The sequence below is a fragment of the Juglans regia genome, chromosome 12 (assembly GCF_001411555.2).
Source record: "Juglans regia cultivar Chandler chromosome 12, Walnut 2.0, whole genome shotgun sequence".
Lineage (NCBI taxonomy): Eukaryota > Viridiplantae > Streptophyta > Magnoliopsida > Fagales > Juglandaceae > Juglans > Juglans regia.
This window is the reverse complement of record NC_049912.1, coordinates 25,351,791-25,376,680: the sequence shown is the minus strand read 5'-3', so window position 1 is coordinate 25,376,680 and position 24,890 is coordinate 25,351,791. Positions and strand designations below refer to the sequence as shown.

The following is a 24,890-nucleotide window of genomic DNA, read 5'->3' as shown; positions in this document are numbered from 1 at the left end:
TTATATCATTAACTTATATAATTAATATATAAAAATTATTTATTAAATTATTAAAATATATATATATATGCTTCATTGGAGGATATATATTTGCAGGCTTCATTGGAGGAGTTGAGTGTTAAAGTAAAGGGGCTTATACGCAGCGTTTTGGGTAAAGAAGAAGTGGGGCAGGTAATAGAGGAAGAAGTGGGGCAGGAGGTCTGAGTAATGAAGAAGTGGGGTGGGTTGGGCCCATAGGGAAAGCCCAGACTGAGCCCACGCCGCAGAAGCTTTCTTTCTGGAGGAAGAAAGTAGGCCATCTTGCAGGCCCAATGGGGAGTGGGTTAGCAGGCCCATCGGGGGGTGGGCCAGGGTCGCCGACGCCGGCGCAACCTCAGTCGACGTCGACGGAGGAAGCAGAGGCCTCGATGGAAGTTTTGTCGGCGGCAGAGAAGCATATCCCGAAACCCTCCGAGGTTTCGGGTTCGCTGGAGGGCCCGAAACACGAACATCAAGACCGAGTCTTGGACAGGGGATGGAACAGAAGGGAGCGACGGCTCATGGTGACGTAGTGGGTGGTCTGGCGGTGACACTACAACCGACGGAGGTGGAGGTGGGAGAAATCGTGGAAGGGGTAGGTCTGGAATTGAGTTTGTATGAGGATGGGTGTGTGTTTTCTTCAGGGACACCACAGAACCCCTCAGGGAGTCAGGGGATACCTCTAGATCAATTGTGTTCATCCGGGTTGCCACAGATAATCTCGGTGGAAAGGCTCGAGCTTCTGGCACACAGCAAAGGTTCTGAAGGTGCTCGGCAAGAAGCTATAGTCACAGTGGAGTGTGGGAGCGCATCAGAGATGGTAGGGGAAAGTCAGTTGAAGATGATTGAGCCAAGTAAATGCTCTAAAGTGGGGGAGGAGTATGCAGGAGCGGATCCGACTCCAATAAGAATGATTATTCCTAATGTTTCAGATGATTGGGTATTGAAAAAGGTAGAGGAACTTCAAAGTTGCATGGGAATTTCGTGTAAAGGATATGAAGAACAGTTCAAGGCACTGATTATAGCCATTGAGGCAGGACAACATGGTACAGGGTTAAAAAGAAATAGGGAGTTAAAGAGGCTGACGTGGTCTATTAATTATGATGGAAAGGAGGGGAGTGCAAGTCGTACAAGAAACAAGGGGAGGGCTGGAACAGTTGTTAAATGAAGCCTAGAATATTGTGTTGGAATGTTAGGGGACTGAATGAGGTTAATAAACGTTTGCGAATAAGAGCTCTATTAAGGCAATGGAAAGTGGAAATTATCTGTCTACAAGAAACAAAGTTGAAGATTATCAATAGAAGTATTATTCGGAGCTTATGGAGCTGTCAATATGTAGGCTGGTCATATTTGCCTTCGAAAGGGGCTTCGGGTGGAATTTTGATTATGTGGGATAAGAGGGTGGTGGAAAATAGTGATGAGTTTGTGGGAGAATATTCGGTTGGGTGTTTTTTTAAAAACACAGAAGATAATTTTTTATGGGCGTTTATTGGGGTATATGGTCCCAATTTGGACAGTGAGAGGAGGTTGCTTTGGGATGAGCTTGCTGGCCTATGTTCTTGGTGGGAGGTACCGTTGTGTATAGGTGGGGACTTTAATGTGACAAGATTTTCCAGCGAAAGTTCAGGGGCGGGTCGACAAAACCAAGCTATGGTGGATTTTTCGGATTTCATTTTTGAGGTAGGCCTTATGGATTTACCATTAATGGGAGGCGATTACACTTGGTCTAATAATCAAACCTGGTCAAGACTTGATAGATTTCTCATCTCTTCCTTGTGGGAGACACAATACTCAGATGTAAGTCAAACTAGGCTTTCAAGGATATGCTCTGATCACTTCCCTATATTGTTAGCTTGTGGCGGTACTCAAGGGGGTAGAAGGCCGTTCAAGTTTGAGAATATGTGGTTAAAGATGGATGGATTTGTGGAGATGGTCAGGCAATGGTGGAATTCATACCTTTTTTAGGGCAATCCGAGTTATGTACTGGCTGGAAAGTTGAAAGCTTTGAAGAAGGACTTGAAGATTTGGAATGAACAGGTAGTTGGTGATATAACTTTACAAAAGAAGAGTTTGATTCAGGAGTTACAAGGTCTGGAGGGTGTAGGGGAAGAAAATATCAGAAAAGGTCAGGTAGTTGCTGAATTGGAAAGATTGACTTTAATGGAGGAAATTTCATGGAGACAAAAGTCAAGGGCCTTGTGGCTTCGGGAGGGGGATAAAAACACAAAGTTCTTTCATCGCATGGCCAATGCACATAGGAGGTTTAACTACATTGAGTCTTTGAGCATAGATGGAGATGTGTCTTCAGATCAGGGTGAGATAAAAGAACATGTGGTAGGGCATTTTGAACATTTGTTATCGGACCCTCATGCATGGAGGCCCACAATAGATGGTCTAGCTTTTGAGGTAATTGACCAATATAGTATGGATTGGGTGGAGAGACCATTTGAAGAGGAAGAGGTAAAACAAGTAATCAGGAATATGAACAAAGATAAAGCTCCAGGCCCGGATGGATTCACAATGGCTTTTTTCCAGGTTTGTTGGGAGGTGGTGCGAGAGGACATAATGCTGGTTTTTCAGGAATTTTTCAGTCATGGAAGATTTGAGAAAAGCTTAAATGCTACTTTTATTGCACTAGTCCCTAAAAAGGCCGGTGCAAGAGAGGTACAAGATTTTAGACCTATTAGTCTTGTGGGCGTGTGTATAAGATACTTGCCAAAGCTCTTGCTAACAGGATGAGCACGGTCATGGAGAATATTATCTCTAAGTCTCAAAATGCTTTTGTGAGGGGGAGACAAATTTTGGACTCGGTTCTTATAGCTAATGAATGTTTGGACAGCAGGCTCAAGTCGGGAGATCCAGGTATTTTATGCAAACTCGATATGGAGAAGGCTTATGATCATGTAAATTGGGATTTTTTGATGTACATGCTGAGGAGATGTGGGTTTGGGGAAAAATGGAGGAAGTGGATGAGATACTGTGTGTCATCGGTTCGCTTCTCGGTTCTGATAAACGGTGATCCCGTGGGTTTTTTTCATAGTTCGAGGGGGCTGCGACAAGGTGACCCACTATCACCTCTTTTATTTGTCTTAGTTATGGAGGCACTAAGTCGTATGGTGTCGGCGGCAGTAGAAGGAGGATTTTTTTTCAGGTTTCTCAGTGGGAGATACCCATGGTTCCACTATTATTTCTCATCTTTTGTTTGCAGATGACACTTTACTTTTTTGTGAGGCAAATGAAGGGCATATACAATCTTTGAAGGCCATCTTACTATGTTATGAAGCGGTATCCGGGTTGAAGGTTAATCTTGCCAAGACGGAGATGGTTGCGGTTGGAGAAGTCAGCAATATTAGAGGGTTGGCGAATATTTTGGGATGTGGGGTTGCTTCGTTGCCATTGAAGTACCTTGGTTTACCGTTGGGGGCTTCTTTCAAAGCAAAGACAATTTGGGAAGGGGTGCTGGAAAAATTTGAGCGTAGGTTGGCCGAGTGGAAAAGGTTGTATCTCTCTAAAGGGGGGCGAATCACACTTATGAAGAGTACCTTATCCAATCTCCCCACATATTACTTATCTTTATTTCCCCTCCCCGCAAGTATTGCTTCTAGAATAGAGAAACTTCAACGGGATTTTTTGTGGAGTGGGTTAGGAGATGAGCGTAAGTTCCATCTAGTAGGGTGGGAAAAGGTATGTTCCCCTTTGAGAGACGGTGGATTGGGGGTCCGGAATGTGAGGGCGTTCAATAAGGCACTATTAGGGAAATAGTTGTGGCGTTATAATCATGAGAGGGGGGCTTTATGGAAAGGGGTGGTGGATATGAAGTATGGAAGTGAAAGAGGGGGTTGGTGTTCTAAAGAGGGTAGGGGGACATATGGAGTGGGGCTATGGAAGTTTATTCGAAAAGGATGGTACTCTTTTGCTAGTAACACTCGTTTGCGTTTGGGGGATGGTAGTAGGATCAGCTTTTGGCAAGATGTGTGGTTGGGAAACACGGCCTTGAAGGATGCTTATCCTATGATTTTCAGAATTGCAAGGGAAAAAGAAGCTATGGTGGCTAACTTGCGGGTTCTTAACCAAGGCACCCAGGAGTGGACTATCAACCTCACTCGGGATGCACACGATTGGGAAGTGAATGAGCTGGTGGGATTTCTGAGCATGCTGTACAACATTACCACTACTGCCACTTTGGAAGATACGATGGTTTGGTGCCCCTCTAGGAAAGGGAAATTTTCGGTAAGCTCTTTTTATGAATCCATTAATATGCACCAAAGACATATTTTCCCTTGGAAGAATATCTGGAGGACTAAAGCACCGACAAAGGCTGCATTTTTTGTGTGGACGGCAGCTCTAGGGAAGATTCTGACCTTTGATAATCTTAGAAGACGTGGCCTCATTATTATGGACTGGTGCTGTTTGTGCAGAAAAAGTGGGGAAACGGTGGACCATTTACTTCTTCATTGTGAGTTTGCTCGAGATATCTGGACTAATTTTTTCAGTAGAATGGGATTAGCATGGGGGATGCCGGGTAGGGTGGTTGACTTGTTAGCAAGCTGGAATGGGATCTCAGGAACAGCACAAATTGCAGCAGTGTGGAATATGGTTCCTATATGTATTTTCTGGTGTATTTGGAATGAACGTAATGAGAGACTTTTTGAGGATTATGAACGCTCTTTGGAAGAGTTTAGGAGCTTTTTCTGGAAGACCTTGTTTGTGTGGGCCATTGCTCTTGATTTGAATGGTCTTAGTTTTCATGATTTCCTTGTAATTGTTTCGAGTCACTAAACTGATGTATTCACATGTATACTTCTAGTGTACCTGGGCTATGCCTCTTTCATATCAATAAAATAACTTATTACTTATCAATATATATATATATATATATATGAGTTCGATCCAATTCGGTCCCATCTGGTCTAAATTTATAGATTATGAGAGAGGACCGAATTCATCGGTCCACATATTTTGAGATTGAGATTGACTGGTCTATAATTCAGTATGATTGATTTGGATCGAATTACTTACAGCCCTAGTCTAGGACTCTAGGGGACTTGATTTTCAAGTGCCAGTCACTTGTCATGGTTTTCAACCTTTGATTGATACTTGGATCATATGGCTAAGTTTAGATAATAAAAATATTTTATCTCATCTTATCTCATCATTATATATTTTTTAAATTATTATAAAATATAATAAAAATTATAAACTTTTTTAAGTTTTAAAATAGTAATAATAATAATAAATAATATCTTAATAATATTTTATTTAATTTTTAATTTTTATTTAAAATTATATTATATCTCACTGTCTAAACTGCACCTTACTTTAATTGACGTGCGTGAAAACAACGTGGCGTCTGTGCTCAGTTATGCTCTTTAGAATCTCTTTATCCATTATTTTCCTCAGAAGTTTAAATATACCAAAAAATAAACTAATTTTTTTTGTTCATTCATGTACTAGACGAGAAGTTTGGGATCACAATTTTTTTTATAAAAATAAATCTATAAATTAATTGGATTATATGTTAAATATATTTTATAATAAAAATAATATAATATATCATATTAAACTATTTCAATTTATAAAATATTTGTCTGCGTAGCTAAAGTATTTTTCTAAACATAAATTCACAGGTGTCTCTTCATCTCCCAATGACTTTTCAATCTAGCTACAAGAAAAACATGTGGACGGATTAGTAAGTTGCATTTTTAGGGATAATTTAGATAGTTAAAATGAAATAAGGTAAAAGTTAAAAATTAAATAAAATATAAATAAAATATTATTTTTTAATATTATTATTATTTAAAATTTTTAAAAATTTATTATATTTTGTGTAAGAATTTAAAAAAATAATAATAAAATCAGTTGAGATGAAACATTTATTATATCCAAATAAAGTTTAATTTCTTTTAGATGTTTAGATAATGAAATCATCTAAATTCATTTAATCTAATTATTATAATTTTTTTCAAATTTTTAAATAAAATATAATAAATAATTCAAATTTTTAATTTTTATAATAAAAATAATATTAAAAAAATATTTTATTTAATTTTTAACTTTATTTCATCTTTTTTATCTCATGATTTATTGAGATCTCCATTGAGAAACGACTGTAAAGTTGCATTTGAATGTCGAATTGAATTGAGTTGAGATGAGATGATAAAATATTATTAGAATATTAATTTTTAATATTAGTATAATTTTATAATTAAAAAAAATTAAATTGTTTATTATATTTTATATTAAAATTTAAAAAAATTATAATGATAATTTGAGATGAATTGAGATGATTTTAAATTCTATCCGTATCGAAACGCAAGATCAAGATCAAGCGGCATAATCTTTCACGTTGGTGCCAGAAAACAGGGGTTGTTGAGACACTATTGAATGAATTTGTCGAGTGTTAAGACACGTTTACAGAAGCATGCAAATTTTGTTGACAACTAATTCGATGAAATTTGTTGTGTTTATTTCATTAGTGCAAGAAGGCAACACATATCTTTTATGCTTTAGCCGGCGCAATCAACATTTGCATTAACAAAAATAATTATGAAAAGCAATGCGGATTCGGGATTTTCTTTTTCTCTTCTACCAAACAGAGTTTTGGAAGTCATAGAGAAACCTTAAACCACGTCGAGTCAGTGGACTGGGGTAAAAATGCATTCCCTTTGGCCATTCCAATATTATAATTAAAATATTGGAAAAAAAAAAAACACAAAAACCCTTAAACCCTAGAACTAGAAGCCGCCTGTGGCCACCGCTTCTAGACCCTTCATTTCCTTTTTTTAAAAGGCACGACTTCTTTCTTCTTTCTCCCGTTCCTGTATTCTCTGCCGACTGCCTCTGTCTTCCGTTCTCTCTCTGCTTAGTCTCTGCCATCGTGCATTTTCTGCCTTCACGTTCAAATTATGTACCGCTTCTCCACAAACCTTGCCTCGAAAGTTCGGTACGTCCCCTTCCCCCTCCATTTTTATCTCATTTCATTCTTTTAACCAGTCGGGTTTCCCCATTTCTCCGTTTTTTCATTTGGTTCCCGAGGAAGTATGTGAAAAATAGACTGGAAAAGAGAAAGAGAAGAAAGGAATATATCTGGCTTTTGTGATTTTTTTATACCTTGTTTGGACTTGAGACTTAATAAAGGCTTCCTGCAAGCAGCTTTGAAGCATAAGTTTGCTTGCAGGAAGCTATATGTTTTGAAGTTTAGCATTCTTTGATTTTCTTCTACTTCCTAGGAGAACAAACAGAACGTGAATTTATTGGGTCTTCTTCCTTTTTGTTTTTCTCTTCTTTATGGGTTTTGCAGGGTCGCTAGGAGCGGCAGCCAGCAGGTGAGACAAGTAGTTGTTGGATTTCTGTTGACTAACAACTGCGATTATCCGCGTTATTGATTTAATTGACCTCTCTGTGTTGTGCGCGCGTGTGATTTAGATTGGTAGTAGATTGAGTTGGAGTAGGAACTATGCGGCCAAAGACATTAGATTTGGGGTGGAGGCCCGTGCTCTTATGCTTAAGGGTGTCGAAGAGCTCGCCGATGCCGTCAAAGTCACAATGGGTCCTAAGGTACTTCATACCTAGCTCACGATATCATCCCTTAGTTCACGTCTCTTTCTTTTGCCATGTAACTCGTATCTCTATGTTGATTTATAGATTAAAAAAGTTTATTATGGCGTTTCTGCTTGTTTTGGGCCCAAAAAAATTATCCCGTCCTTAAAATATTCCTCGCTGGAGCTTTATATTTAGATCTCTGGGTTTGAGTTTACTAATTGATCCGATGCTGGAGGTGTTTGTTTGGATTCGTGTGATTGCGACTTTTGGAGAAACTTTTGAAATAAACTCTCTGCATCTGCTTTCTTCAAAAGTATTGAATGCAGCTTATTGCTGTGCTCAAGCATTTTTATTTTCCTGCTATTGGGTCAGTGTCTATGGTTAATAATTGGTGACACGGTGCTTTTCTGTTGAAGGGGCGTAATGTGGTAATTGAACAAAGTTGGGGTGCCCCAAAAGTGACAAAAGATGGCGTAACTGTCGCAAAGAGCATTGAATTCAAGGACAAAGTCAAGAACATTGGTGCCAGTCTTGTGAAACAGGTTGCAAATGCCACCAACGATGAAGCAGGGGATGGTGAGGTCTTCTTTCTACATAATGGTTTAGTAAAACTGAAATTGTTTTCCTTTGATAATTATATGGACATATTGTTTGTTGTTTTTGGTGGTTAAGAATGGCTTGGAATGCATTTTCATTCATTTAGAATTTTCATGGATAAATCGATGTTCCTAATATATTGCTACGTAACCAAACCGTCACCCTGTTAAGTTGAGCATTGATAACTTCTAAATGTGTTTTCAGGGACCACCTGTGCTACGGTCCTTACACGAGCAATATTTACCGAAGGGTGCAAGTCAGTTGCTGCTGGGATGAACGCAATGGACCTAAGACGGGGTATTTCCATGGCAGTCGATGCTGTTGTTACACATTTGAAAAGCAGTGCACGAATGATTAGCACATCTGAAGAAATAGCACAGGTCTGTTTTATGCTTTCTAGTTACTCAGCTCTTTACAGCTTGAGCGCCTTGGTGCATCATGGTTGTTAAGTTTGTAAATCCAATGTTCTATATAATAAAATATGTCTTAGTTTCTCTTATATAGACTTGTCTACTTGGGCTATGCATTTTGCATTTTTAATAAAATCTTCAATTACTTATTAAGTAAAATATGACAGGTTGGGACAATATCTGCAAATGGAGAGAGAGAAATTGGTGAATTGATTGCAAGGGCTATGGAGAGAGTTGGCAAAGAGGGAGTAATCACAATTCAAGTAACTAACCTTCAATTTACACCTTTTATTTTCTCACTGTTTCATCATTATCGCCCGACGGTTTTTCTTCTTTCTCTTCTGGTTCTGAATGTTCTTGATAAGCATGGGTCTTTCTATCTTTTACTGTTGCAGGATGGGAAAACATTGTATAATGAGTTGGAAGTTGTTGAGGGCATGAAGCTAGATAGGGGTTACATATCCCCTTATTTCATTACTAACCAGAAAAACCAGATGTGTGTAAGTTTTTACCTTTACTCATGACACAACTGCCTGGTTCATACAACTTGAAAGCCCTGGTGCACTCGACTGAAGAGCGTTAAACAACTTATTCCAATAACCAGTTTTCATGTCTCCGTGTTGACAGGAATTGGAAGATCCTCTCATTCTAATTTATGAAAAGAAAATCTCAAGTTTAAATGCTGTTGTTAAATTATTAGAGCTGGCTTTGAAGGTGAGCTAATTTTGGTCAATGAATTTTGGATTCATATTTCATCTAATTGATATGCTCTACTCTCACTAATTTTTGTTCAGAGACAAAGGCCCTTACTAATTGTTGCCGAGGATGTGGAAAGTGAAGCTTTGGCAACTCTTATTCTGAATAAACTTCGTGCTGGAATCAAGGTTGTCTTGATTTATGGTGGTTGGCAGTATTTCTTGTTTCTTTGATATAGGAGTGCTGTATTTGCTAATCTGATTCAGCTGTGTATTGCTATAGGTTTGTGCCATCAAGGCCCCTGGTTTTGGTGAAAATAGGAAAGCCTTCTTGCAGGATCTTGCCATTCTTACAGGAGGACAAGTAAGTCCTCATTCCTATATAAGTTGAAACTTCAGAATTTTATGACACTGCATGAGCCTCATATGTGTTACTTTTATATTAGCTTATCACCGAGGAGCTTGGCTTGAATCTTGAAAAAGTGGATTTTGATATGCTTGGAAGTTGCAAAAAGGTAAGCTTAAATATCACTCTAATTTTTTATGTGTAAATGGCACTTTAGCTATGGATCTTTGGTGTAACCTTTTATTAATGTGTAAAATTCTGATTGAGAAGTTTAGATTATTGGACTTTTTATCCTTGGTATAGATTTCAGTCCTTATACGTGTGTAATGATTCTAGAGGATGGCTTGGTTTTTGTTTTAGGCCACAATATCAAAAGATGACACTGTTGTTCTTGATGGTGCTGGGGACAAGAAGGCCATCGAGGAAAGATGTGAACAGGTTTTCTTGCTACCTTCCACACTCTTAACTATCCTTTTGGTATTACTTGATTTGACACTTGATTAATTGTCAGTCTATTGTACATAAGATACACCAAAACAAATCCAATCAGATCTCATCAGATCCTATCTTGATTAATGTTGCCAATAACTATGATAACAGGTAAGGTCAGCAATTGAAAATAGCACATCTGATTATGACAAAGAGAAATTACAAGAGAGATTGGCCAAGCTTTCTGGGGGTGTTGCTGTGTTGAAGGTCTGTTACTGATGCCTATTCTAACATTTTATGTACTGTGACCAAGTCGTAACAACCAATATTTCCGGTTTGGTTAGCGGTCTTTACTTTTTGTTGTCTTTGCACATTCTTGGGAATGGTTTAATGGACAACTGATGATTGAAGTGTGATTTTTTTCCCCAGATTGGAGGAGCCAGTGAAGCTGAAGTTAGTGAGAAGAAGGATAGAGTGACAGATGCCTTAAATGCCACAAAGGCAGCTGTAGAGGAGGGTATAGTACCAGGTAAATCTCTTTTCTGTTATTCTGAGTTATCTGGTTGAAATTTTAATCAGTGGATGAAACTTAACACGAGTTTTCCATTTGTAGGTGGTGGTGTTGCTCTTCTTTATGCATCAAAAGAGTTGGAAAAGCTGGAAACTGCCAACTTTGATCAGAAGATTGGTGTTCAGATTATTCAGAATGCTCTCAAGGTTTGTCTTATACTTTCTGTTTAAGGGCACTTAGCCTAGATTTGGTGAACAGTGTCACGTATGGTGTTGATGAAATTCTTTTTGTCTAATGAAATATCAACTTTTCTTTCTTCCTTCAAGTTCTGCAAAACATTATGTTGAAGATTGCATATTCTCTTTTTAGCACCTGTGTGTGCAATGCATCTTCTGGCATGTTTAAAGTTGTAAAATTTTATTGTCATCCAGTTTGTCTGAGACGTTTGTTCTCATTCTTTAATAACACAGACACCTGTGTACACGATTGCTTCTAATGCTGGAGTTGAGGGGGCTGTTGTTGTCGGTAAGCTATGGGAAGAAAGTGACCCTAATAGAGGATATGATGCAGCCAAAGGTTAGTCAATCTCGAGTCTTCATCTACAGCCACAGCCACAGGCTCTTATTTAACTAACGATTTAGCGTATGCATTTATATGAACTTGTTTGGTTTTGCCTTTCAATTGCATAACCAGGTGAATATGTTGATATGGTCCAATCTGGAATAATTGACCCAGTGAAAGTAATTAGGACTGCTTTGGTCGATGCGGCAAGGTAAGTTGAAAGATCGTCCTGTTTTTGTGTTTTACAATAATGCTTTTGTTATTAATTTTCTGTTATTGGTATCTTATTAATTTTGCTTTTCGTCTTCCGTATACAGTGTGTCATCTTTGATGACAACAACTGAAGCTGTTGTGACTGAAATTCCAAAGGACGATAAAGAGGCTCCGGCAATGGGTGGCGGCATGGGTGGCATGGATTATTGAAGAACATCATGTCATGGTTAGTTGTGGATCCTCGTCCGATCAGCGCCAATGTTTTCACTCCAACATCCACACCTGATGCAAACATTAGAATTTTTCTTACTGTCTTGATTGGGTTTTGGTCATAAGGTATTCCTGTAACCATAGAAAGCAAATCTTTTAGATAGTTTGATAACATGGGATTAAACTTGCGATTGTTGCTGCGCTGAGGATTCAAAATTGTATCGGAACAATAATTTTTGCAAATAAATTATTGTCTTTCTCTAAAGAGTTTTATTATGTACAATTATTTTTGCGTATTCTTTGTGCATTACACTAATATGATTGGTTAAAACAATTATTTTATATTAAAAAATAATAATACATTCAATCACATCATTAGAGTGAATAAAAAATATATAAAAGTGAATGCAATTTTTAATATGTGCTGCTTGGGTTACAAAACCGTACGAAGTCAAATATATCAACATGTGGGAGGATTTGAAATGGTTTGTATTTTATAATGATTATGATGTTTTTTATTAATTCAAGGTGAAGGAAAAAAAACACTCGGCTTAAATAATAATAATAATAAAAGAAATGTGAAGCTTGAATAAATCTACGATGGATGGTATAATTCTATTTACTCACCTACGTGAATATTGATAATGTTTCAATCCAAGCATAAGTGCTGAACTTCAGGAACATCAAAATTCTATAAGGTCATGAGTTGTTCAGACTATGCTCAACCTGTCTTCCAAAAGAGCATGCATGCTGAAGCCACCTCAGATCTCCACTCGAGAAAATAAAAGAATAATGCTACAGTCGTAGAGTACGTAAACGTCGTATAATCGTTTTAAAAAAAAATAAAATTTATTATTAAAAAATTAATTTTCTTTTCATATAGATCAAGTATTTATTCATTTTTTTAAAGTCATTATACAATATTTATACACTCATAACTGCAACTATCATTTCTCCTAAAGATATCATGGAAACGACATTTCTTTTGCAAATAGGCTTTTTGGGTCAACTCCAAATGCAAGATCATTAGTTCGGCACGCTTTACAACTTTCTCATCTTGAACGAGCTAGAAACTCAATTTTGCTAAAACGAATAGATTGAAGTAAATTTGTCCTAAAATCAGAGCTGCTCATTCTTTCAAGATATGTACCTATCTGTGGTGTCTTCTAGTAGGAACCAAGACTACTAGATCATTCAACTATACATTGATGAGATTGAAATGTACCATTTGAGAGCAATTCAACAATTCGTTTTTCAAGTCTTCTTGCTCCCAGCAGGTCTCAAAACATTGGCATCTCCCCAAACTGAACACTAGTGATTTCCAGACTCACCTAAGCACCAGCCACCAGGGACTACTTTTCCAGCACTGCGCCCCAAGATCTCTTGGTCAATGCGGTTGAGAACTGGATCATCTACCTGGAATCGCGTCGCAAAGGCTGCTCCACTTTTAATCATTGCCTCGTATTCACTGGAACTAAGTAGGTGGGGCTCGCTATTAGAGTGCTTATCAAAGGTGGCATACAGTAAGTTGTGGTTTATGACTGCTCTCTTGAACTGAAGCGAATTACATAGAACGGTAGCAAAATAATTGGAAAGGGATGATGAAGTGTTTGCAAAGTACATCAGCAGAGTCCTTGGGAGGTTGTCTGTACCCAGGATCCAGAACTCAATAAAGTTGCGGTTTAAAATGGAGAAAGATGAACCTGCATAAAAATGATCCTTAGTGCCAGACAACCTGTCAAAATTTTCAATTTGGAAAGGGTCAATAAACAAGTTCCATTGAACATCTAGCCTCCCAACAGTATTTAATGAGCTAGTTATTATAAACATTTCAGGGGTGGGTTAATGGCGTCAAGACATTGGCATCATGGCATTTTTTTCCTTCTGTTTCTTAACCAACAGCAAGCAGTCGCTAGTCTACAAATATTGTGTTCTCACTTTTGTTGTAAATGCAAAGGTAGACCCAAAATTGAGACCAGATTTTTAGATGGAAGTATAGAACAGTGAATTTTTCAAGTTTAGAGAACATAAGATTGTCATATTTGAACTATATAATTACAGACAATAGTTCGATCATCAATGGGCTTAGCAATTTATTATATTCACTCAAAGAACTTTAAATAGGCATAAATAAGAAGAGGATTAGCCACAAGCTTCTTTTTTTTTTAACTCAAAATTAGCCTCAAACTGACTTAGTAGAGAAACAAACATAATTTTAGGCCATTCAAACATGAATGGCACGACCAGATTTAAGACTGAGGATTAGACTATTAGTCACAAACTGCCTGGCCACGTCTTCGCAATAAAGTCACAAGGAGATGAAACTTCCAGCCATTAGCCAAAAAGACATCCTTCAGCAGCAGGCCAGAATTGGTGACAACCTCCACATTATCAGCAAGAACCCCTTGGCCAAGCCAATTATCAAACTGAAAGTTTTGACTACATTCCTTCACCCTCCAGCAAGAACCCTGAATCATCTCTTTTAGAAGAGGTAAAATAGCCATCCAAAGGCTTGAGTCATGAGAGGGAGTGATGTGAAACGGATGCCCAAGAGATAAGTACTTAGCCCCAAAAAATCTACGCACAGCAAATTGCCGAATCACCATAGCAAATCGTCAAAGCCAGCTTAAACATGCAAGTCCGCCTTCCCCTCAAAAACACCCTTCATCCAGAGGCCTAAAAGATTTATCCCAGGCAACCCACTTCCTTTTAGACTTACAAGCAGATTCTCCCCAGAAAATATTTGAAAGTAACTTTGAAATTTCAAGTAACACCTTATTAGGAATACTGAACAGAGAGCAAATGTCCTGCATACTACAGAAAACATGTTTCAAGAGAATGGAGCTCAAAAAATGACATGGTTACCAGATCAACAAAACAAGCAATACTTCTCACTTCCTTGTGTACTTTCTTTTGAAAAAAATATCAGCTCCTTGTGCATAACCCCATTAAACACCAAATTAGGATTGACAAACCCATCCTAATTTCCTAATTTTACAATTTAACAGCAGATTATGTATTAACCGATCATGCTTTCGAGGTCCTACTATCTCTCAATACATCATGGAATTTTAGATAGGGAATTCCATAGTTCCAGAAATCACACTATCAAGGTCCAATCTCTGTGCAGCCTCCCTCTTCTGATTCATTTCACACCCAAATAGAAAGAAATGGTCCAGGTTAACCAGGGAATCCCATAGTTCAATCAACTGAAGCTTAGATACTGCAATTCACATTGCCATTTTTTTTTTTAATGTCGGGAAACCTCTTCAAGGCAGGGCCTTTCGGACCCACCCCTGCAGAGTAAACCTCGGTCCCGTGCACCACACCCTCGGAAGTTTCCCTACATGAAACTTATTAAATCGCTGGTTTTTCACCAAGGGGTGTGGCTCCAAAGGATTGTTTGCACCCATGAAATGTTAAACCTTGGACCTTGAAGAGAGTGATACCCATAAGACCAAGGCCTTCACCACTTGGGTCAACCCCTTGGGGTTTCACATTGCCAAATTCATAATATAAAGCATGAAAAGCTCCATTTGTGAAAATCTTTCTGGGACAACTATGGAAAATAATCTACATTACTTGTACAGCCATATTTCTGCCTTTATTTATCGTCGCTGATTAGCTACCCAACTACTTTCCAGTAAGTCATCATTGCATATGCAAGTAAAACTAGATAGTCGCATTAGACCAACAAAGTGCAACAACATTTCTCTATACAATCACTAAACTAATAACTGAAAGCACTCAAACACATGCAGTATATACATAAAAAATTACACCAGTAAACAACTGGAAGGCATTTGGCAACTCCCTTTTCTGAGTAGCATAAAACATCCCAGTTTTCTTAGAAAGATAAAGGCCCGGATCAACAATTATTGGTCTCAACTTCCTTGATCTATAAACCACCAAAAACACACAGACTTAGAATTTACATAACCCAGTAAACTTGACAAAAACAAAAAAAAACTACGCAAATCTGCTTAGTATTTATATCATACTCTCTCCAGCCAATGTAACTTGAATGATTCAAAAATTTCAAATCTTTAGGCAGAAATGACAAAATGTGAAGAAGATCTGAAAACCCACAAAAACCCACATCAGAAAACGAATTAAAAGACACAAATGAAGACCCCCGAATCAGAACAATATATACTGAGGCACAATGCCGCCAAAAATTCCAACAACACTGTACCATCTTGTGTGACAAGTGGGTAATCAGCGGCATTGAGACTGACAAACCAATCCCAATCCGGCGACAGTCGGAGCAGTATGGAGGCGCCGTGAAGAGTGAATGGGATTGTAGAGGAGCCTTTCGAGTACGCGAAGTCGGCCTTGCCGATCACATTGACGTTCTGGGCAGCTTTGAAAATGGGCAAGGATCGTAAGATGAGGGCAAGAGCATCACGTTCGGACTGGGGAGCGGAGAGGTCAAGGTGGAGGAGGTAGTGATTCCTGGGGTGGTAGGCCGCGAGAAGGAGGCGGGTGATTCGACCGCAATCGCCGGCGGAGCCGGAGATGAGGTAGGCGATAGAGGGAGGGGTGGGATCAGAGGATGGGTCAGTGTCGGGGAAGAGCCCGACGCGGTAGGTTTGGAGGTTCGGGAAGAGAAAGGGGTCCAGTCCGCTTTGGGAGGTGGTGGAGGAGGAGAAGGAGGAGGAGGAAATGGAGATGAAGAAGACGATGGAAAAGAGGGAGGCGGCTATGATGATATAGAGTGTGGTTTTGGGGTCTTTGGGACTGCTGGTTGCGGTTGTGGTGGCGTTTAGGAAACGTAGCTGTGGTGGAAGAGACGATGGATTTTACATTGTTTCTCTTTCTTCTTCTCGGGGTAGGCGTTGGGTTGCGGATCAGACCGGTTTGGTAAATGGGAACAACCTTGATCCTTGGTTGATGTTGTTGAGTCTGCTCGGTTCTGCTTTGTGGAGGGAGAGAGAGAGGGGGTAGTTTCGGTTACGATGTGCATGAAGGATACGAGTTTGCTGGAAAATTTTGATCAACTTCCACCTCCTCTTACAAACAATATGAAAGAACTATACTTCCTATAGAGATGGCTTCACTTATTAGCTCAACTTATTAACTCGATAGAATCTCTACGCTCAAACCAAAACAGAAAATGCGATCTTTCATGGGAGTTCAATACATAAACAATGCATGAATATATATTCTTCGACAAGAATCGAAATTTAAAAGACTACAGTACAAAGATTTTGGCAAATTCCAGATTAAGGACTACAAAAGACGCATGTTACTCCTTACGTTACACGAGGAAACAGATCACGGTACACGCAGAAGAATTGTGATTTTTCATGTTAGCGTTCTAGTATTGTTTTTTAGCTGTTTGTTTGGTGCTGCACATGAGACATACGAGGATGCGTTTTTATTTGGTCTGTGATGTAAATATCCCGGTAATGAGATATCTGGGCATAGCTCTTTAAAAGAAATATCTGGGCTCACTTTTGCATATTTATTATGCACTCTATTAATATAATTGACCAATCTTATTAGTGAAATATGTAAGAAATATATAAAAAAATTATTAATTTCTTTTATAATTTCTTTTTCAAACACAACTTACTTAAAAGTATCAAATACAAAATATTTTTTAATGTCAAATCTTTAATTTTTTTAATCAAATTATTATTTAAATACAAAAATCAATATAAGTTTTACAAGCATCAAAATAAAATCTAAAAATCAATATAATTTTTTTAAATTTTAAAATAAAAATTATATTCAAATAGTTTTGAAATTTTATAATATTTCTATTTAAATTTTTATCTTTTTTTTTTAATTTTAAAAAATATCTTAACTCAAATTATTTTATTATTATTTATATAATTTAAAAATATTTTAAGTGTTAACAAATCTAAAAGTGGGTCGGATGCAAAATTCAAAGGTGTATGAGGCCAGGTGGCGTAGTTAGAGATCATCCTCGTTGGATTCCGATTTACAACGAACACTGGACTGAGGGCCGATGATTTATGTGCAAACCTTGACGTCCCCGTCGTCAATTTTGATACTGCACGTTACGGATATTACAAAACATTAATTTATTACCATAATTGCCACCAACCTTCTCGACCTATAAAATAGACGTTGCTTATCCATAATTAAGAGCATTAATATTGATTTCATTAAAATTTTAATTAAATATAAAATTTGATGAATTTTATCAAAATATAGTTGTATTGAATTAGTCAAATAAATAAATATAAAATTTTGAGTTACAGTAAATTTATAGATTTCTTCAAATTTAAAGGTCTACTATTCATTCATCAAATCTATTTTTTATTCACTTTTAATATTCAAAAGTCTTTTTTATTCACGTTTAATCTCCAACTGTCTTGTAATAATAATGTAAGAATCAAATTAAATTATTAATCAACATATGATTAGTGTAATTATAAAATATGAAAAAAAATAAAAATATTTTTATTAAAAAAATAATATTATATTATTATTTTGATGAATTTAATGGCTAATTCAATGTAGAGTTATAACTAGAAAAGTTTTAGATTTATAGAAATCATGTACTTTTCATCAAATTTTAGAGATAACTTTAATGAAATCAATGTCAATGCTCTAACAGCAAGCTGAGTTCTTCTTACGATTATTTTTATATTTTTTATGCTATTTATTAATATGATTGATTAAAGTAATTATTTTGTATTAAAAAAATGACGATACAGTCAATCACATTAATAAAATATATAAAAATAATTACACATAAATTTTTTATTTAAAAAACTTGTATGTCCCCACGTGATTGAGAATATTGTCTAATCTTCCATCCATATATACACATTATTATATATATATATATATATATATATATATATATCTTCTATATATAAAAGTGGCTATTTAACGGAGCTTAACGGAAATTCTTGTTTTCCGTTAGTGCTCTGTTAAATCATCGTTAAGTCCTCATGCAGCTTTGGCAGCAGTTACATTTAGTTTATTATTTTTCTGCTTTTAAGTTTTGATAGCTACGATTCACCACTTTCATGCTCAATTCAGAGGCTTTTAAAAGCCCGTCAGGAAGTCTACTTTTTCTGATCCTTTTGTCAGATTTTCAATTTTTTACATTTTTATCCCTTGAGTAATAGGTTATTTAGGTTTATTATTTTTCTCCTTTTAAATTTTAACAGTTATGTCAGTTCCTTTTTCATTATATACTTTTTTTCAAGGTTTATTACTTTTATCTTTTATATTTTGTCAGATATCTCAGTTCAACATTTTTATGTGGAGTGATGCTACGCCTACCGCTCCGGGAGCTACCGTAAGGCTTTTTTTTTATTTTTTTTACATGTATTTTTTAATACTTTTAAATATTTTAAAAAAAATTAAAAAATTATAATATTATTAAAAAATATTTTCTTAATCATTAAGTAAAAAAAATTAAAAAATCACAACTATAGAATAGAACGGTAGAAATAAGCGGTAAGAATAATATTTTCTTTTTATGTTTAGTCTACTTTTTCTGCTGTTCAATCAGTACTGCTCTGCAGATTGAATCAGAACTCAGGGAAAAAAAAAACGTCCTCATTAAAAAGGAATAAGAAAGAATAAAAAAACACAAAATAAAAACAGACGCGAAACATTAAAAAAATGTAGAAACAGAATATCAGTGCATGTTTAGCCAGTTTTGCAGTTTTTCACATCTTTATCCATAGTATTAGGTTATTTTAGGTTTATTATTTTACTCCTTTTATATTTTGACAGTTATGTCAGTTCCTTTTTAGTTGTATACTTTTTCTTAGGGTTTGTTATTTTTACACTTTATATTTTGCCAGATGTGCAGTTCAACATTTTATGTTTTATATCTACTTTTCCTGCTCTGCAGGTTGAGCGGCATATAGGCAATTGTGCCTGTTTAAAAAAAAAAAACTCACAAAAAAAAAAAAAAACGTCCAAACTGAAGAAGGAAGAAAGAATAAGGAATAAAAAACAGAGAAAAAAAAAAACGTAAAACATTAAGTGGATGCATGCGGTTTAACATGTTTACTATATTATCTATGAGCATATTGAGTTTTATATTAAAAAATTATTAAAAACAAATTATAACAAAAATCATTTAAATTAATTTTTATATACTTGTCTATTATGCCAATTTTATTTTTATTTATAACATGCATAGTAATTTAATTAAGAACATTGCATTTAAAGATTTGTGTTAATTTAGAAGACATCAATTTTTAGCATATTTGTTCTTTAAATTTTTATTAATCATGAAAACCTATTAAAAATTTTTTTTACAGGAGCATCTACCATATATAGAAAATCTTGTAGCAGAAGTTTCGCAGAAAAAATAGATGATTGAACTTTTGGTAGACCCTAATCGACTCAACCAACAGCAACACAAGAATTTCAACGTCGTCTCTATTGATGCAGTACAAGATGACACAGAATGATGCATCACAGTAAAAATATCAAAGGACTCATATTTTGAATCAATATTTTTGTTGGTTTTGTATTATACTTATTGGAAACAACTTTATTAAAACTATTGATATTATAAATATGTGTTGGATTATGTTATATTCTAAACTAACATTTTATAAATATCGATATTTCACTGAACTAGGCAAACGTGCTTTGCACGTTATCCAGACCTAGTATATATATATGTATGTATGTATTTACCTCACCAGCCATTTGGCATCAATTAATTAATTAGCTCTCATTTGAATAAGATAAAGAATTTATAAATAGAAAAATGATGTGTACAAGTTTCTATTAGATAAAACTCATATAAATTTTAGTAAAAAAGTTAATCTCACCTAAAAAAAAGTTTTAAAAAAATTATTATTTATTATAAGTGGGATCTACTTTTTTACAAAGGTTTTAAATAGAATTTGTCTATTTAAAATTTGTACCTGATATTATTTTTCTAAATAATAGTAAGATAATTTATGAATAATAGTTAAATAATTTGAGTTAAATGTTTTATTTAATTTTGAAAAAGAAAAGAAAAGAAAAGAAAAACTAAATAAAGATATACATGGCGTATATATATAACTATCAGTGCAGCGCATGATGCAGTTTTCTGCTTTTATAACCAACATATAAATGAACAACTCAAGAAACTTGAAAATTAATGTCGACTCACTTCAACCAAATAGACGCACTTCAATTAAAAGCAACCCTCCACTAGAAACCAAACGCGCGTTCACGTACATATATATTGATCTCTCAGATAATCATCATCTTCATGCCCTCCTCCTTATCAATAGCTCGGATGCACAGTAATCCTCAGCAATGTTTCTGCACCGTCTCTGGCATGTTGACCAGGTGGTATGAGCGAGCGAACCTCGGCAAAGCCACAAGCATTCTTGAACTTCCCAGTACCGCCAGTCACAGACAAGTATGACATGGAGCTTCCTATCCTATATACGCCATAGAAGTTGAGGCTATCCCCATACTCCCCTCCTTCAATCATGGCCGTAAACGTCATCATCTGTGTAGCTCCATCTGCTGAGCTCGCCACATAAACTCCTTGAGCTTTTCCTACTGTCTGTGACCCCAACTCAGGCGCAGAGGTCAGCACATCATCGATGACTGTGATTGTTCCGAACCCTAGTCCCAACCCATCTGGTCCCAGTTGGTTCTGATTGTTTGGGTTACCTATAAGGCCAGTTCCCAGTGGGATGCCATTGAGACCGTTGAACGTTGGAACTGCGCCGTTGGCATTGGGGATTGCAACCCCACCTTGTGGGGGAATGAACCCTATTGGCCTTGCAAAGGGCACTTGACCATTGTAGATGTTGCCTAGCAAGCCAGTGACTGGCCTGGCTGTAGGGTTACTGCCCCCGAGAATGTCGTGCATGTATAACTCCAGAATGGGTTCTTTTCCCGTGGCTGCTGCGGGGTCAAGTACTACTGCAGCAGCCATGATCATCCCCACGTGCAGAAGATCAATTAGCAATATTGCGGGGAAAATGGCAGGTGGCCGTGATCCTTTCGACATCTTGAATCTGTGTATAGCTAGGAAAGTGTAATTTCTTGATTTGCTATATATATATGAATATTAAAGAAGATTAAGGCCGGCCGGCTAGCTTTTAATTTAACTGAATATGAGATGGGCTACAAACCATGCTATTTGTATAGAGATGGAATATCAGATCATCAAATTGGAGTTGTTGGGATCATGGTAATTAAGGTGGTGCAGTAGTTGGGGATCATGTGTGTGTTGTTAGAATGTGAACCATTCCATTATATACATTTTAATCAGATATCATTTGTTTAATCAGATATCATTTGTTTATCCGGTTCTAATGGGTACAACTGCTCCAAAATCATGTCATAACATATAATCTCGCCAATGAACACCATGGAAATTAATGTTATAATATGATTTTTCTGCCATCTTAAAAAATATTTTTAATTTATATGTTTATTTTATTTTTATATTTTTTTGTCATTTTTCAACTTCCTCTTTAATTCATTGAGAAGGCGCAGTCTCAGCCCAAAAGCCCATGGGGGATTGATTAGGTGAGCTAGAAATTAGAAATTTAGAATGACTTGTACAAAGTCTGGGGCCTTTGGGCCAACCCAATCTAAAATCAATATGTGCCCAGTTCGGACAACAAGATTGAGGCATGTTTGGATATAGAAACGGTTTCATCTTATCTTATCATTATAATTTTTTTAAATTTCTATACAAAGTATAATAAACAATTTAACATTTTCAAATTCCAAAACAATAATAATATTAAAAATATTTTATTCAACTTTCAACTTTTATATAAAATCATCTTATCTCATCTTACTATCCAAACGGGGCATGAGAGCATTGGCAATGGACTAGCCAAATGCCAATGCAAGTCTATAATTTGGTTATATATGAGAAAAAAGATCTACATTGGACTAGCTAAAAGTCTAAAGTTTAAGGGTGCGTTTGGCAAGTGAGAGTACTTGAGGTAGTCTCACTACTATTCTTTACTTTATTATTACTTTTTATCTATTTTTCTACTATTCATTATTTTTTACCTACTTTTTACTACTATTCAATATTTTATTATTACTTTTTCATTATTTTTTCACTACTATTCACAAATATTCTCAACACTTCTCACTACCCAAACGTAGCTAAGACTTGAGCTACAGTAAATTAAGGAGCCTATCTAACATTGGCGAGTTATTGTTCACAGGCCATTAGAATATTTTATGATTTTCGTCAACCTCGCCTCTCTCTTTCCCTTGTTCTTTTCTCTCTCTTCATACCCGCAAGGCCTCTTCTCTTCCTCGTTCGTCCATTTTCTCTCCTTCGGTTGTCTTCTTCCCCGTCATTTTCCAGGCCAAACAATAAGTCCCTCTTCCTCGCTCTTCTCTCCCTACCAAAATCTTGACGGATGAGGATCTCGATGAACTTAAAGGGTGCTTGGATCTTGGGTTTGGATTCAGTTATGATGAGATTCCTGAGCTCTGCAACACCTTGCCTGCACTTGAGCCCTGCTATTCGATGAGCCAGAAGTTCATGGATGAACACCAGAAGTTGCCAGATAATGCTGAGGCTGCATCTATGGACTCTTGCCCGTCGGTGTCGAGCTCGATTGCCAATTGGAAGATCTCTAGTGTCGGTGAGTGTTCTGATTTCTTGGTCTTTTTTTATCTTGTTGGTAAATTTTGGATATTTCTTGTAAGTGGAAGGGCTTGCTTTGAGTTGATGTTTGATCTGCTTGTGATGCTTTTTAATTGGAGCAATGATCTCGATTTCTTTGGTTTTTTTTAGGAAAACTTTGGTTATCACAGCGATTTGTGTTGCTTTCGGTGTTTTGTCAATGAAATGATTATAGTTTTAAATGGTTCTACTTGTTTTGTCAATGAAATGATTTGCGTTGCTTTCGGTGTCTTGACAGACTAGTTTTGCTTGTTTTGCCATTATTATTAGTAAATTATATAATGCTGAGGGATATGATTTACATGGAGAGCTATAGAATTGTTGGATTTTCTCATGCAGTTATACAAGATTATAGTTTTAAATGGGAATGAGAATGAGAATGAGTTGTAGTTTATAAAAGATGCTATGGAAATTAGAGAATGACAAATTCAAGATGAAGAGAAACATTACCCATCAAGATTATGCTCTGTGATTGTTAGAAATGATGCTAGGGCAGTATTTTGACATCTCAGTAAAACAGGTTTATCTTTAACAGTGCTTATAAAAAAAAGATTTATCTTTAACAGTATGAAATGAGGGTGGACATAAGAATCTATTTATAGTAGTTCAAATTCAATTTTCAATTGTATTAATGTCTCTTATACTTCCTTTCTATTTTTTATTATGAGCATATTGACAAATTATATTGTTGTGTCATTGTCTTAGGATTGCTTTTGATGAAAGCTTCTTAAGAACATCTACCAGAAGTATGATTGATATATATATATACTCACACACACACACACATTAGCTCTCACCAGAAGTATGACTCTATAATATCATGTTTATCATTTTTGCTTTCTTTTATGCATTCTAGAATTAACTTTAAGAAGTAAGAAGTAATTAGTTGTGGAATTGTGCTTTCTTTTATTGTTATTTTTATTTTAATAAGTAAGAAATAATCAGTTGTAGAATTGTGAGGCACCTTCTGTGAAGTACATTTTTATTAATCAACTATTAAAGTGTGCCATTGACCACATGTAAATTAATTTTGCTTTTTGCTATAAACTACCTTTTGCATGCATATCTCAGTAAAGTGGTTTCTGAAAATGCTTTTTGCACTTGTCCTCCACCCACTTTAGAATTGGATCATAATGCTTAGGAGGGAATGGAACAGAAGAGTGGATCCCATGATCTATTCCTTTTAGAGGAGCATTTAGAAAACTATTATTACTATCTCTGCCCTTAGGGGAGCCTTAGAAATATCTGTTCCAGTTTTCTTCTTATGTTTTCTCACTCCATAAGAATTTACTTATTTAGATTCATCAACATGTTTTCTTATTCAACTTGATCGAAACAGGAGCTGAGCAAGTTTATTAATCACTGCAATGAGGTCAAAGCAGCCACTGCAGCTAACAAGGATGGTGGCCAACTAAGTATTGTCAAGTGCCGGCGAGAAGAAATAGTAGAATTAGTATATGATATGACAACATAAGCATGGACAGAGAGAATTATAAGTTGTATTGAAAGATGATGTTAAGCAGTCTTCATGTTGCAATTCATTTTTCATTTTCCGGCTTATGTTGATTGTGATACAAGAGTATTGCATAAAACAAGATGTTAATAGCTTGTGCTGCTAAATCTTTTTGTAAAGAAGAAAATGTTGGCAAAAATTAGTTTGTTGGTTTCAATAATTGTTGTATAAATTTTTTTTTGTCAAATATTATTAAAATATATAATATTATATTATTAT

General features: G+C 36.1%; 2 protein-coding genes and 1 pseudogene across 2 annotated transcripts; 1 reads left to right on the top strand and 2 right to left on the bottom strand.

Annotated features, from left to right (window-relative positions):
• Window positions 1–6,697: 6,697 nt before the first annotated feature.
• LOC109005012 (chaperonin CPN60-2, mitochondrial) lies at window positions 6,698–11,815 on the top strand. Its single transcript, XM_018983762.2, has 18 exons — window positions 6,698–6,961; window positions 7,319–7,343; window positions 7,444–7,575; window positions 7,977–8,136; window positions 8,362–8,537; window positions 8,735–8,830; window positions 8,963–9,067; window positions 9,195–9,281; window positions 9,362–9,451; window positions 9,546–9,626; window positions 9,709–9,777; window positions 9,969–10,046; window positions 10,209–10,304; window positions 10,467–10,566; window positions 10,651–10,754; window positions 11,019–11,124; window positions 11,242–11,320; window positions 11,427–11,815. The coding sequence occupies exons 1-18, from the start codon at window positions 6,924–6,926 to the stop codon at window positions 11,530–11,532; spliced, it is 1,728 nt and encodes a 575-aa protein (XP_018839307.1). The 5' UTR covers window positions 6,698–6,923; the 3' UTR covers window positions 11,533–11,815.
• Window positions 11,816–12,693: 878 nt separating this feature from the next.
• On the bottom strand, window positions 12,694–16,334 carry LOC109004925 (annotated as a pseudogene).
• Window positions 16,335–20,760: 4,426 nt separating this feature from the next.
• LOC109004946 (dirigent protein 18-like) lies at window positions 20,761–21,505 on the bottom strand. Its single transcript, XM_018983647.2, has one exon. It carries the CDS (start codon window positions 21,503–21,505, stop codon window positions 20,765–20,767), a length of 741 nt encoding a protein of 246 aa, XP_018839192.1. The 3' UTR covers window positions 20,761–20,764.
• Window positions 21,506–24,890: the final 3,385 nt, after the last annotated feature.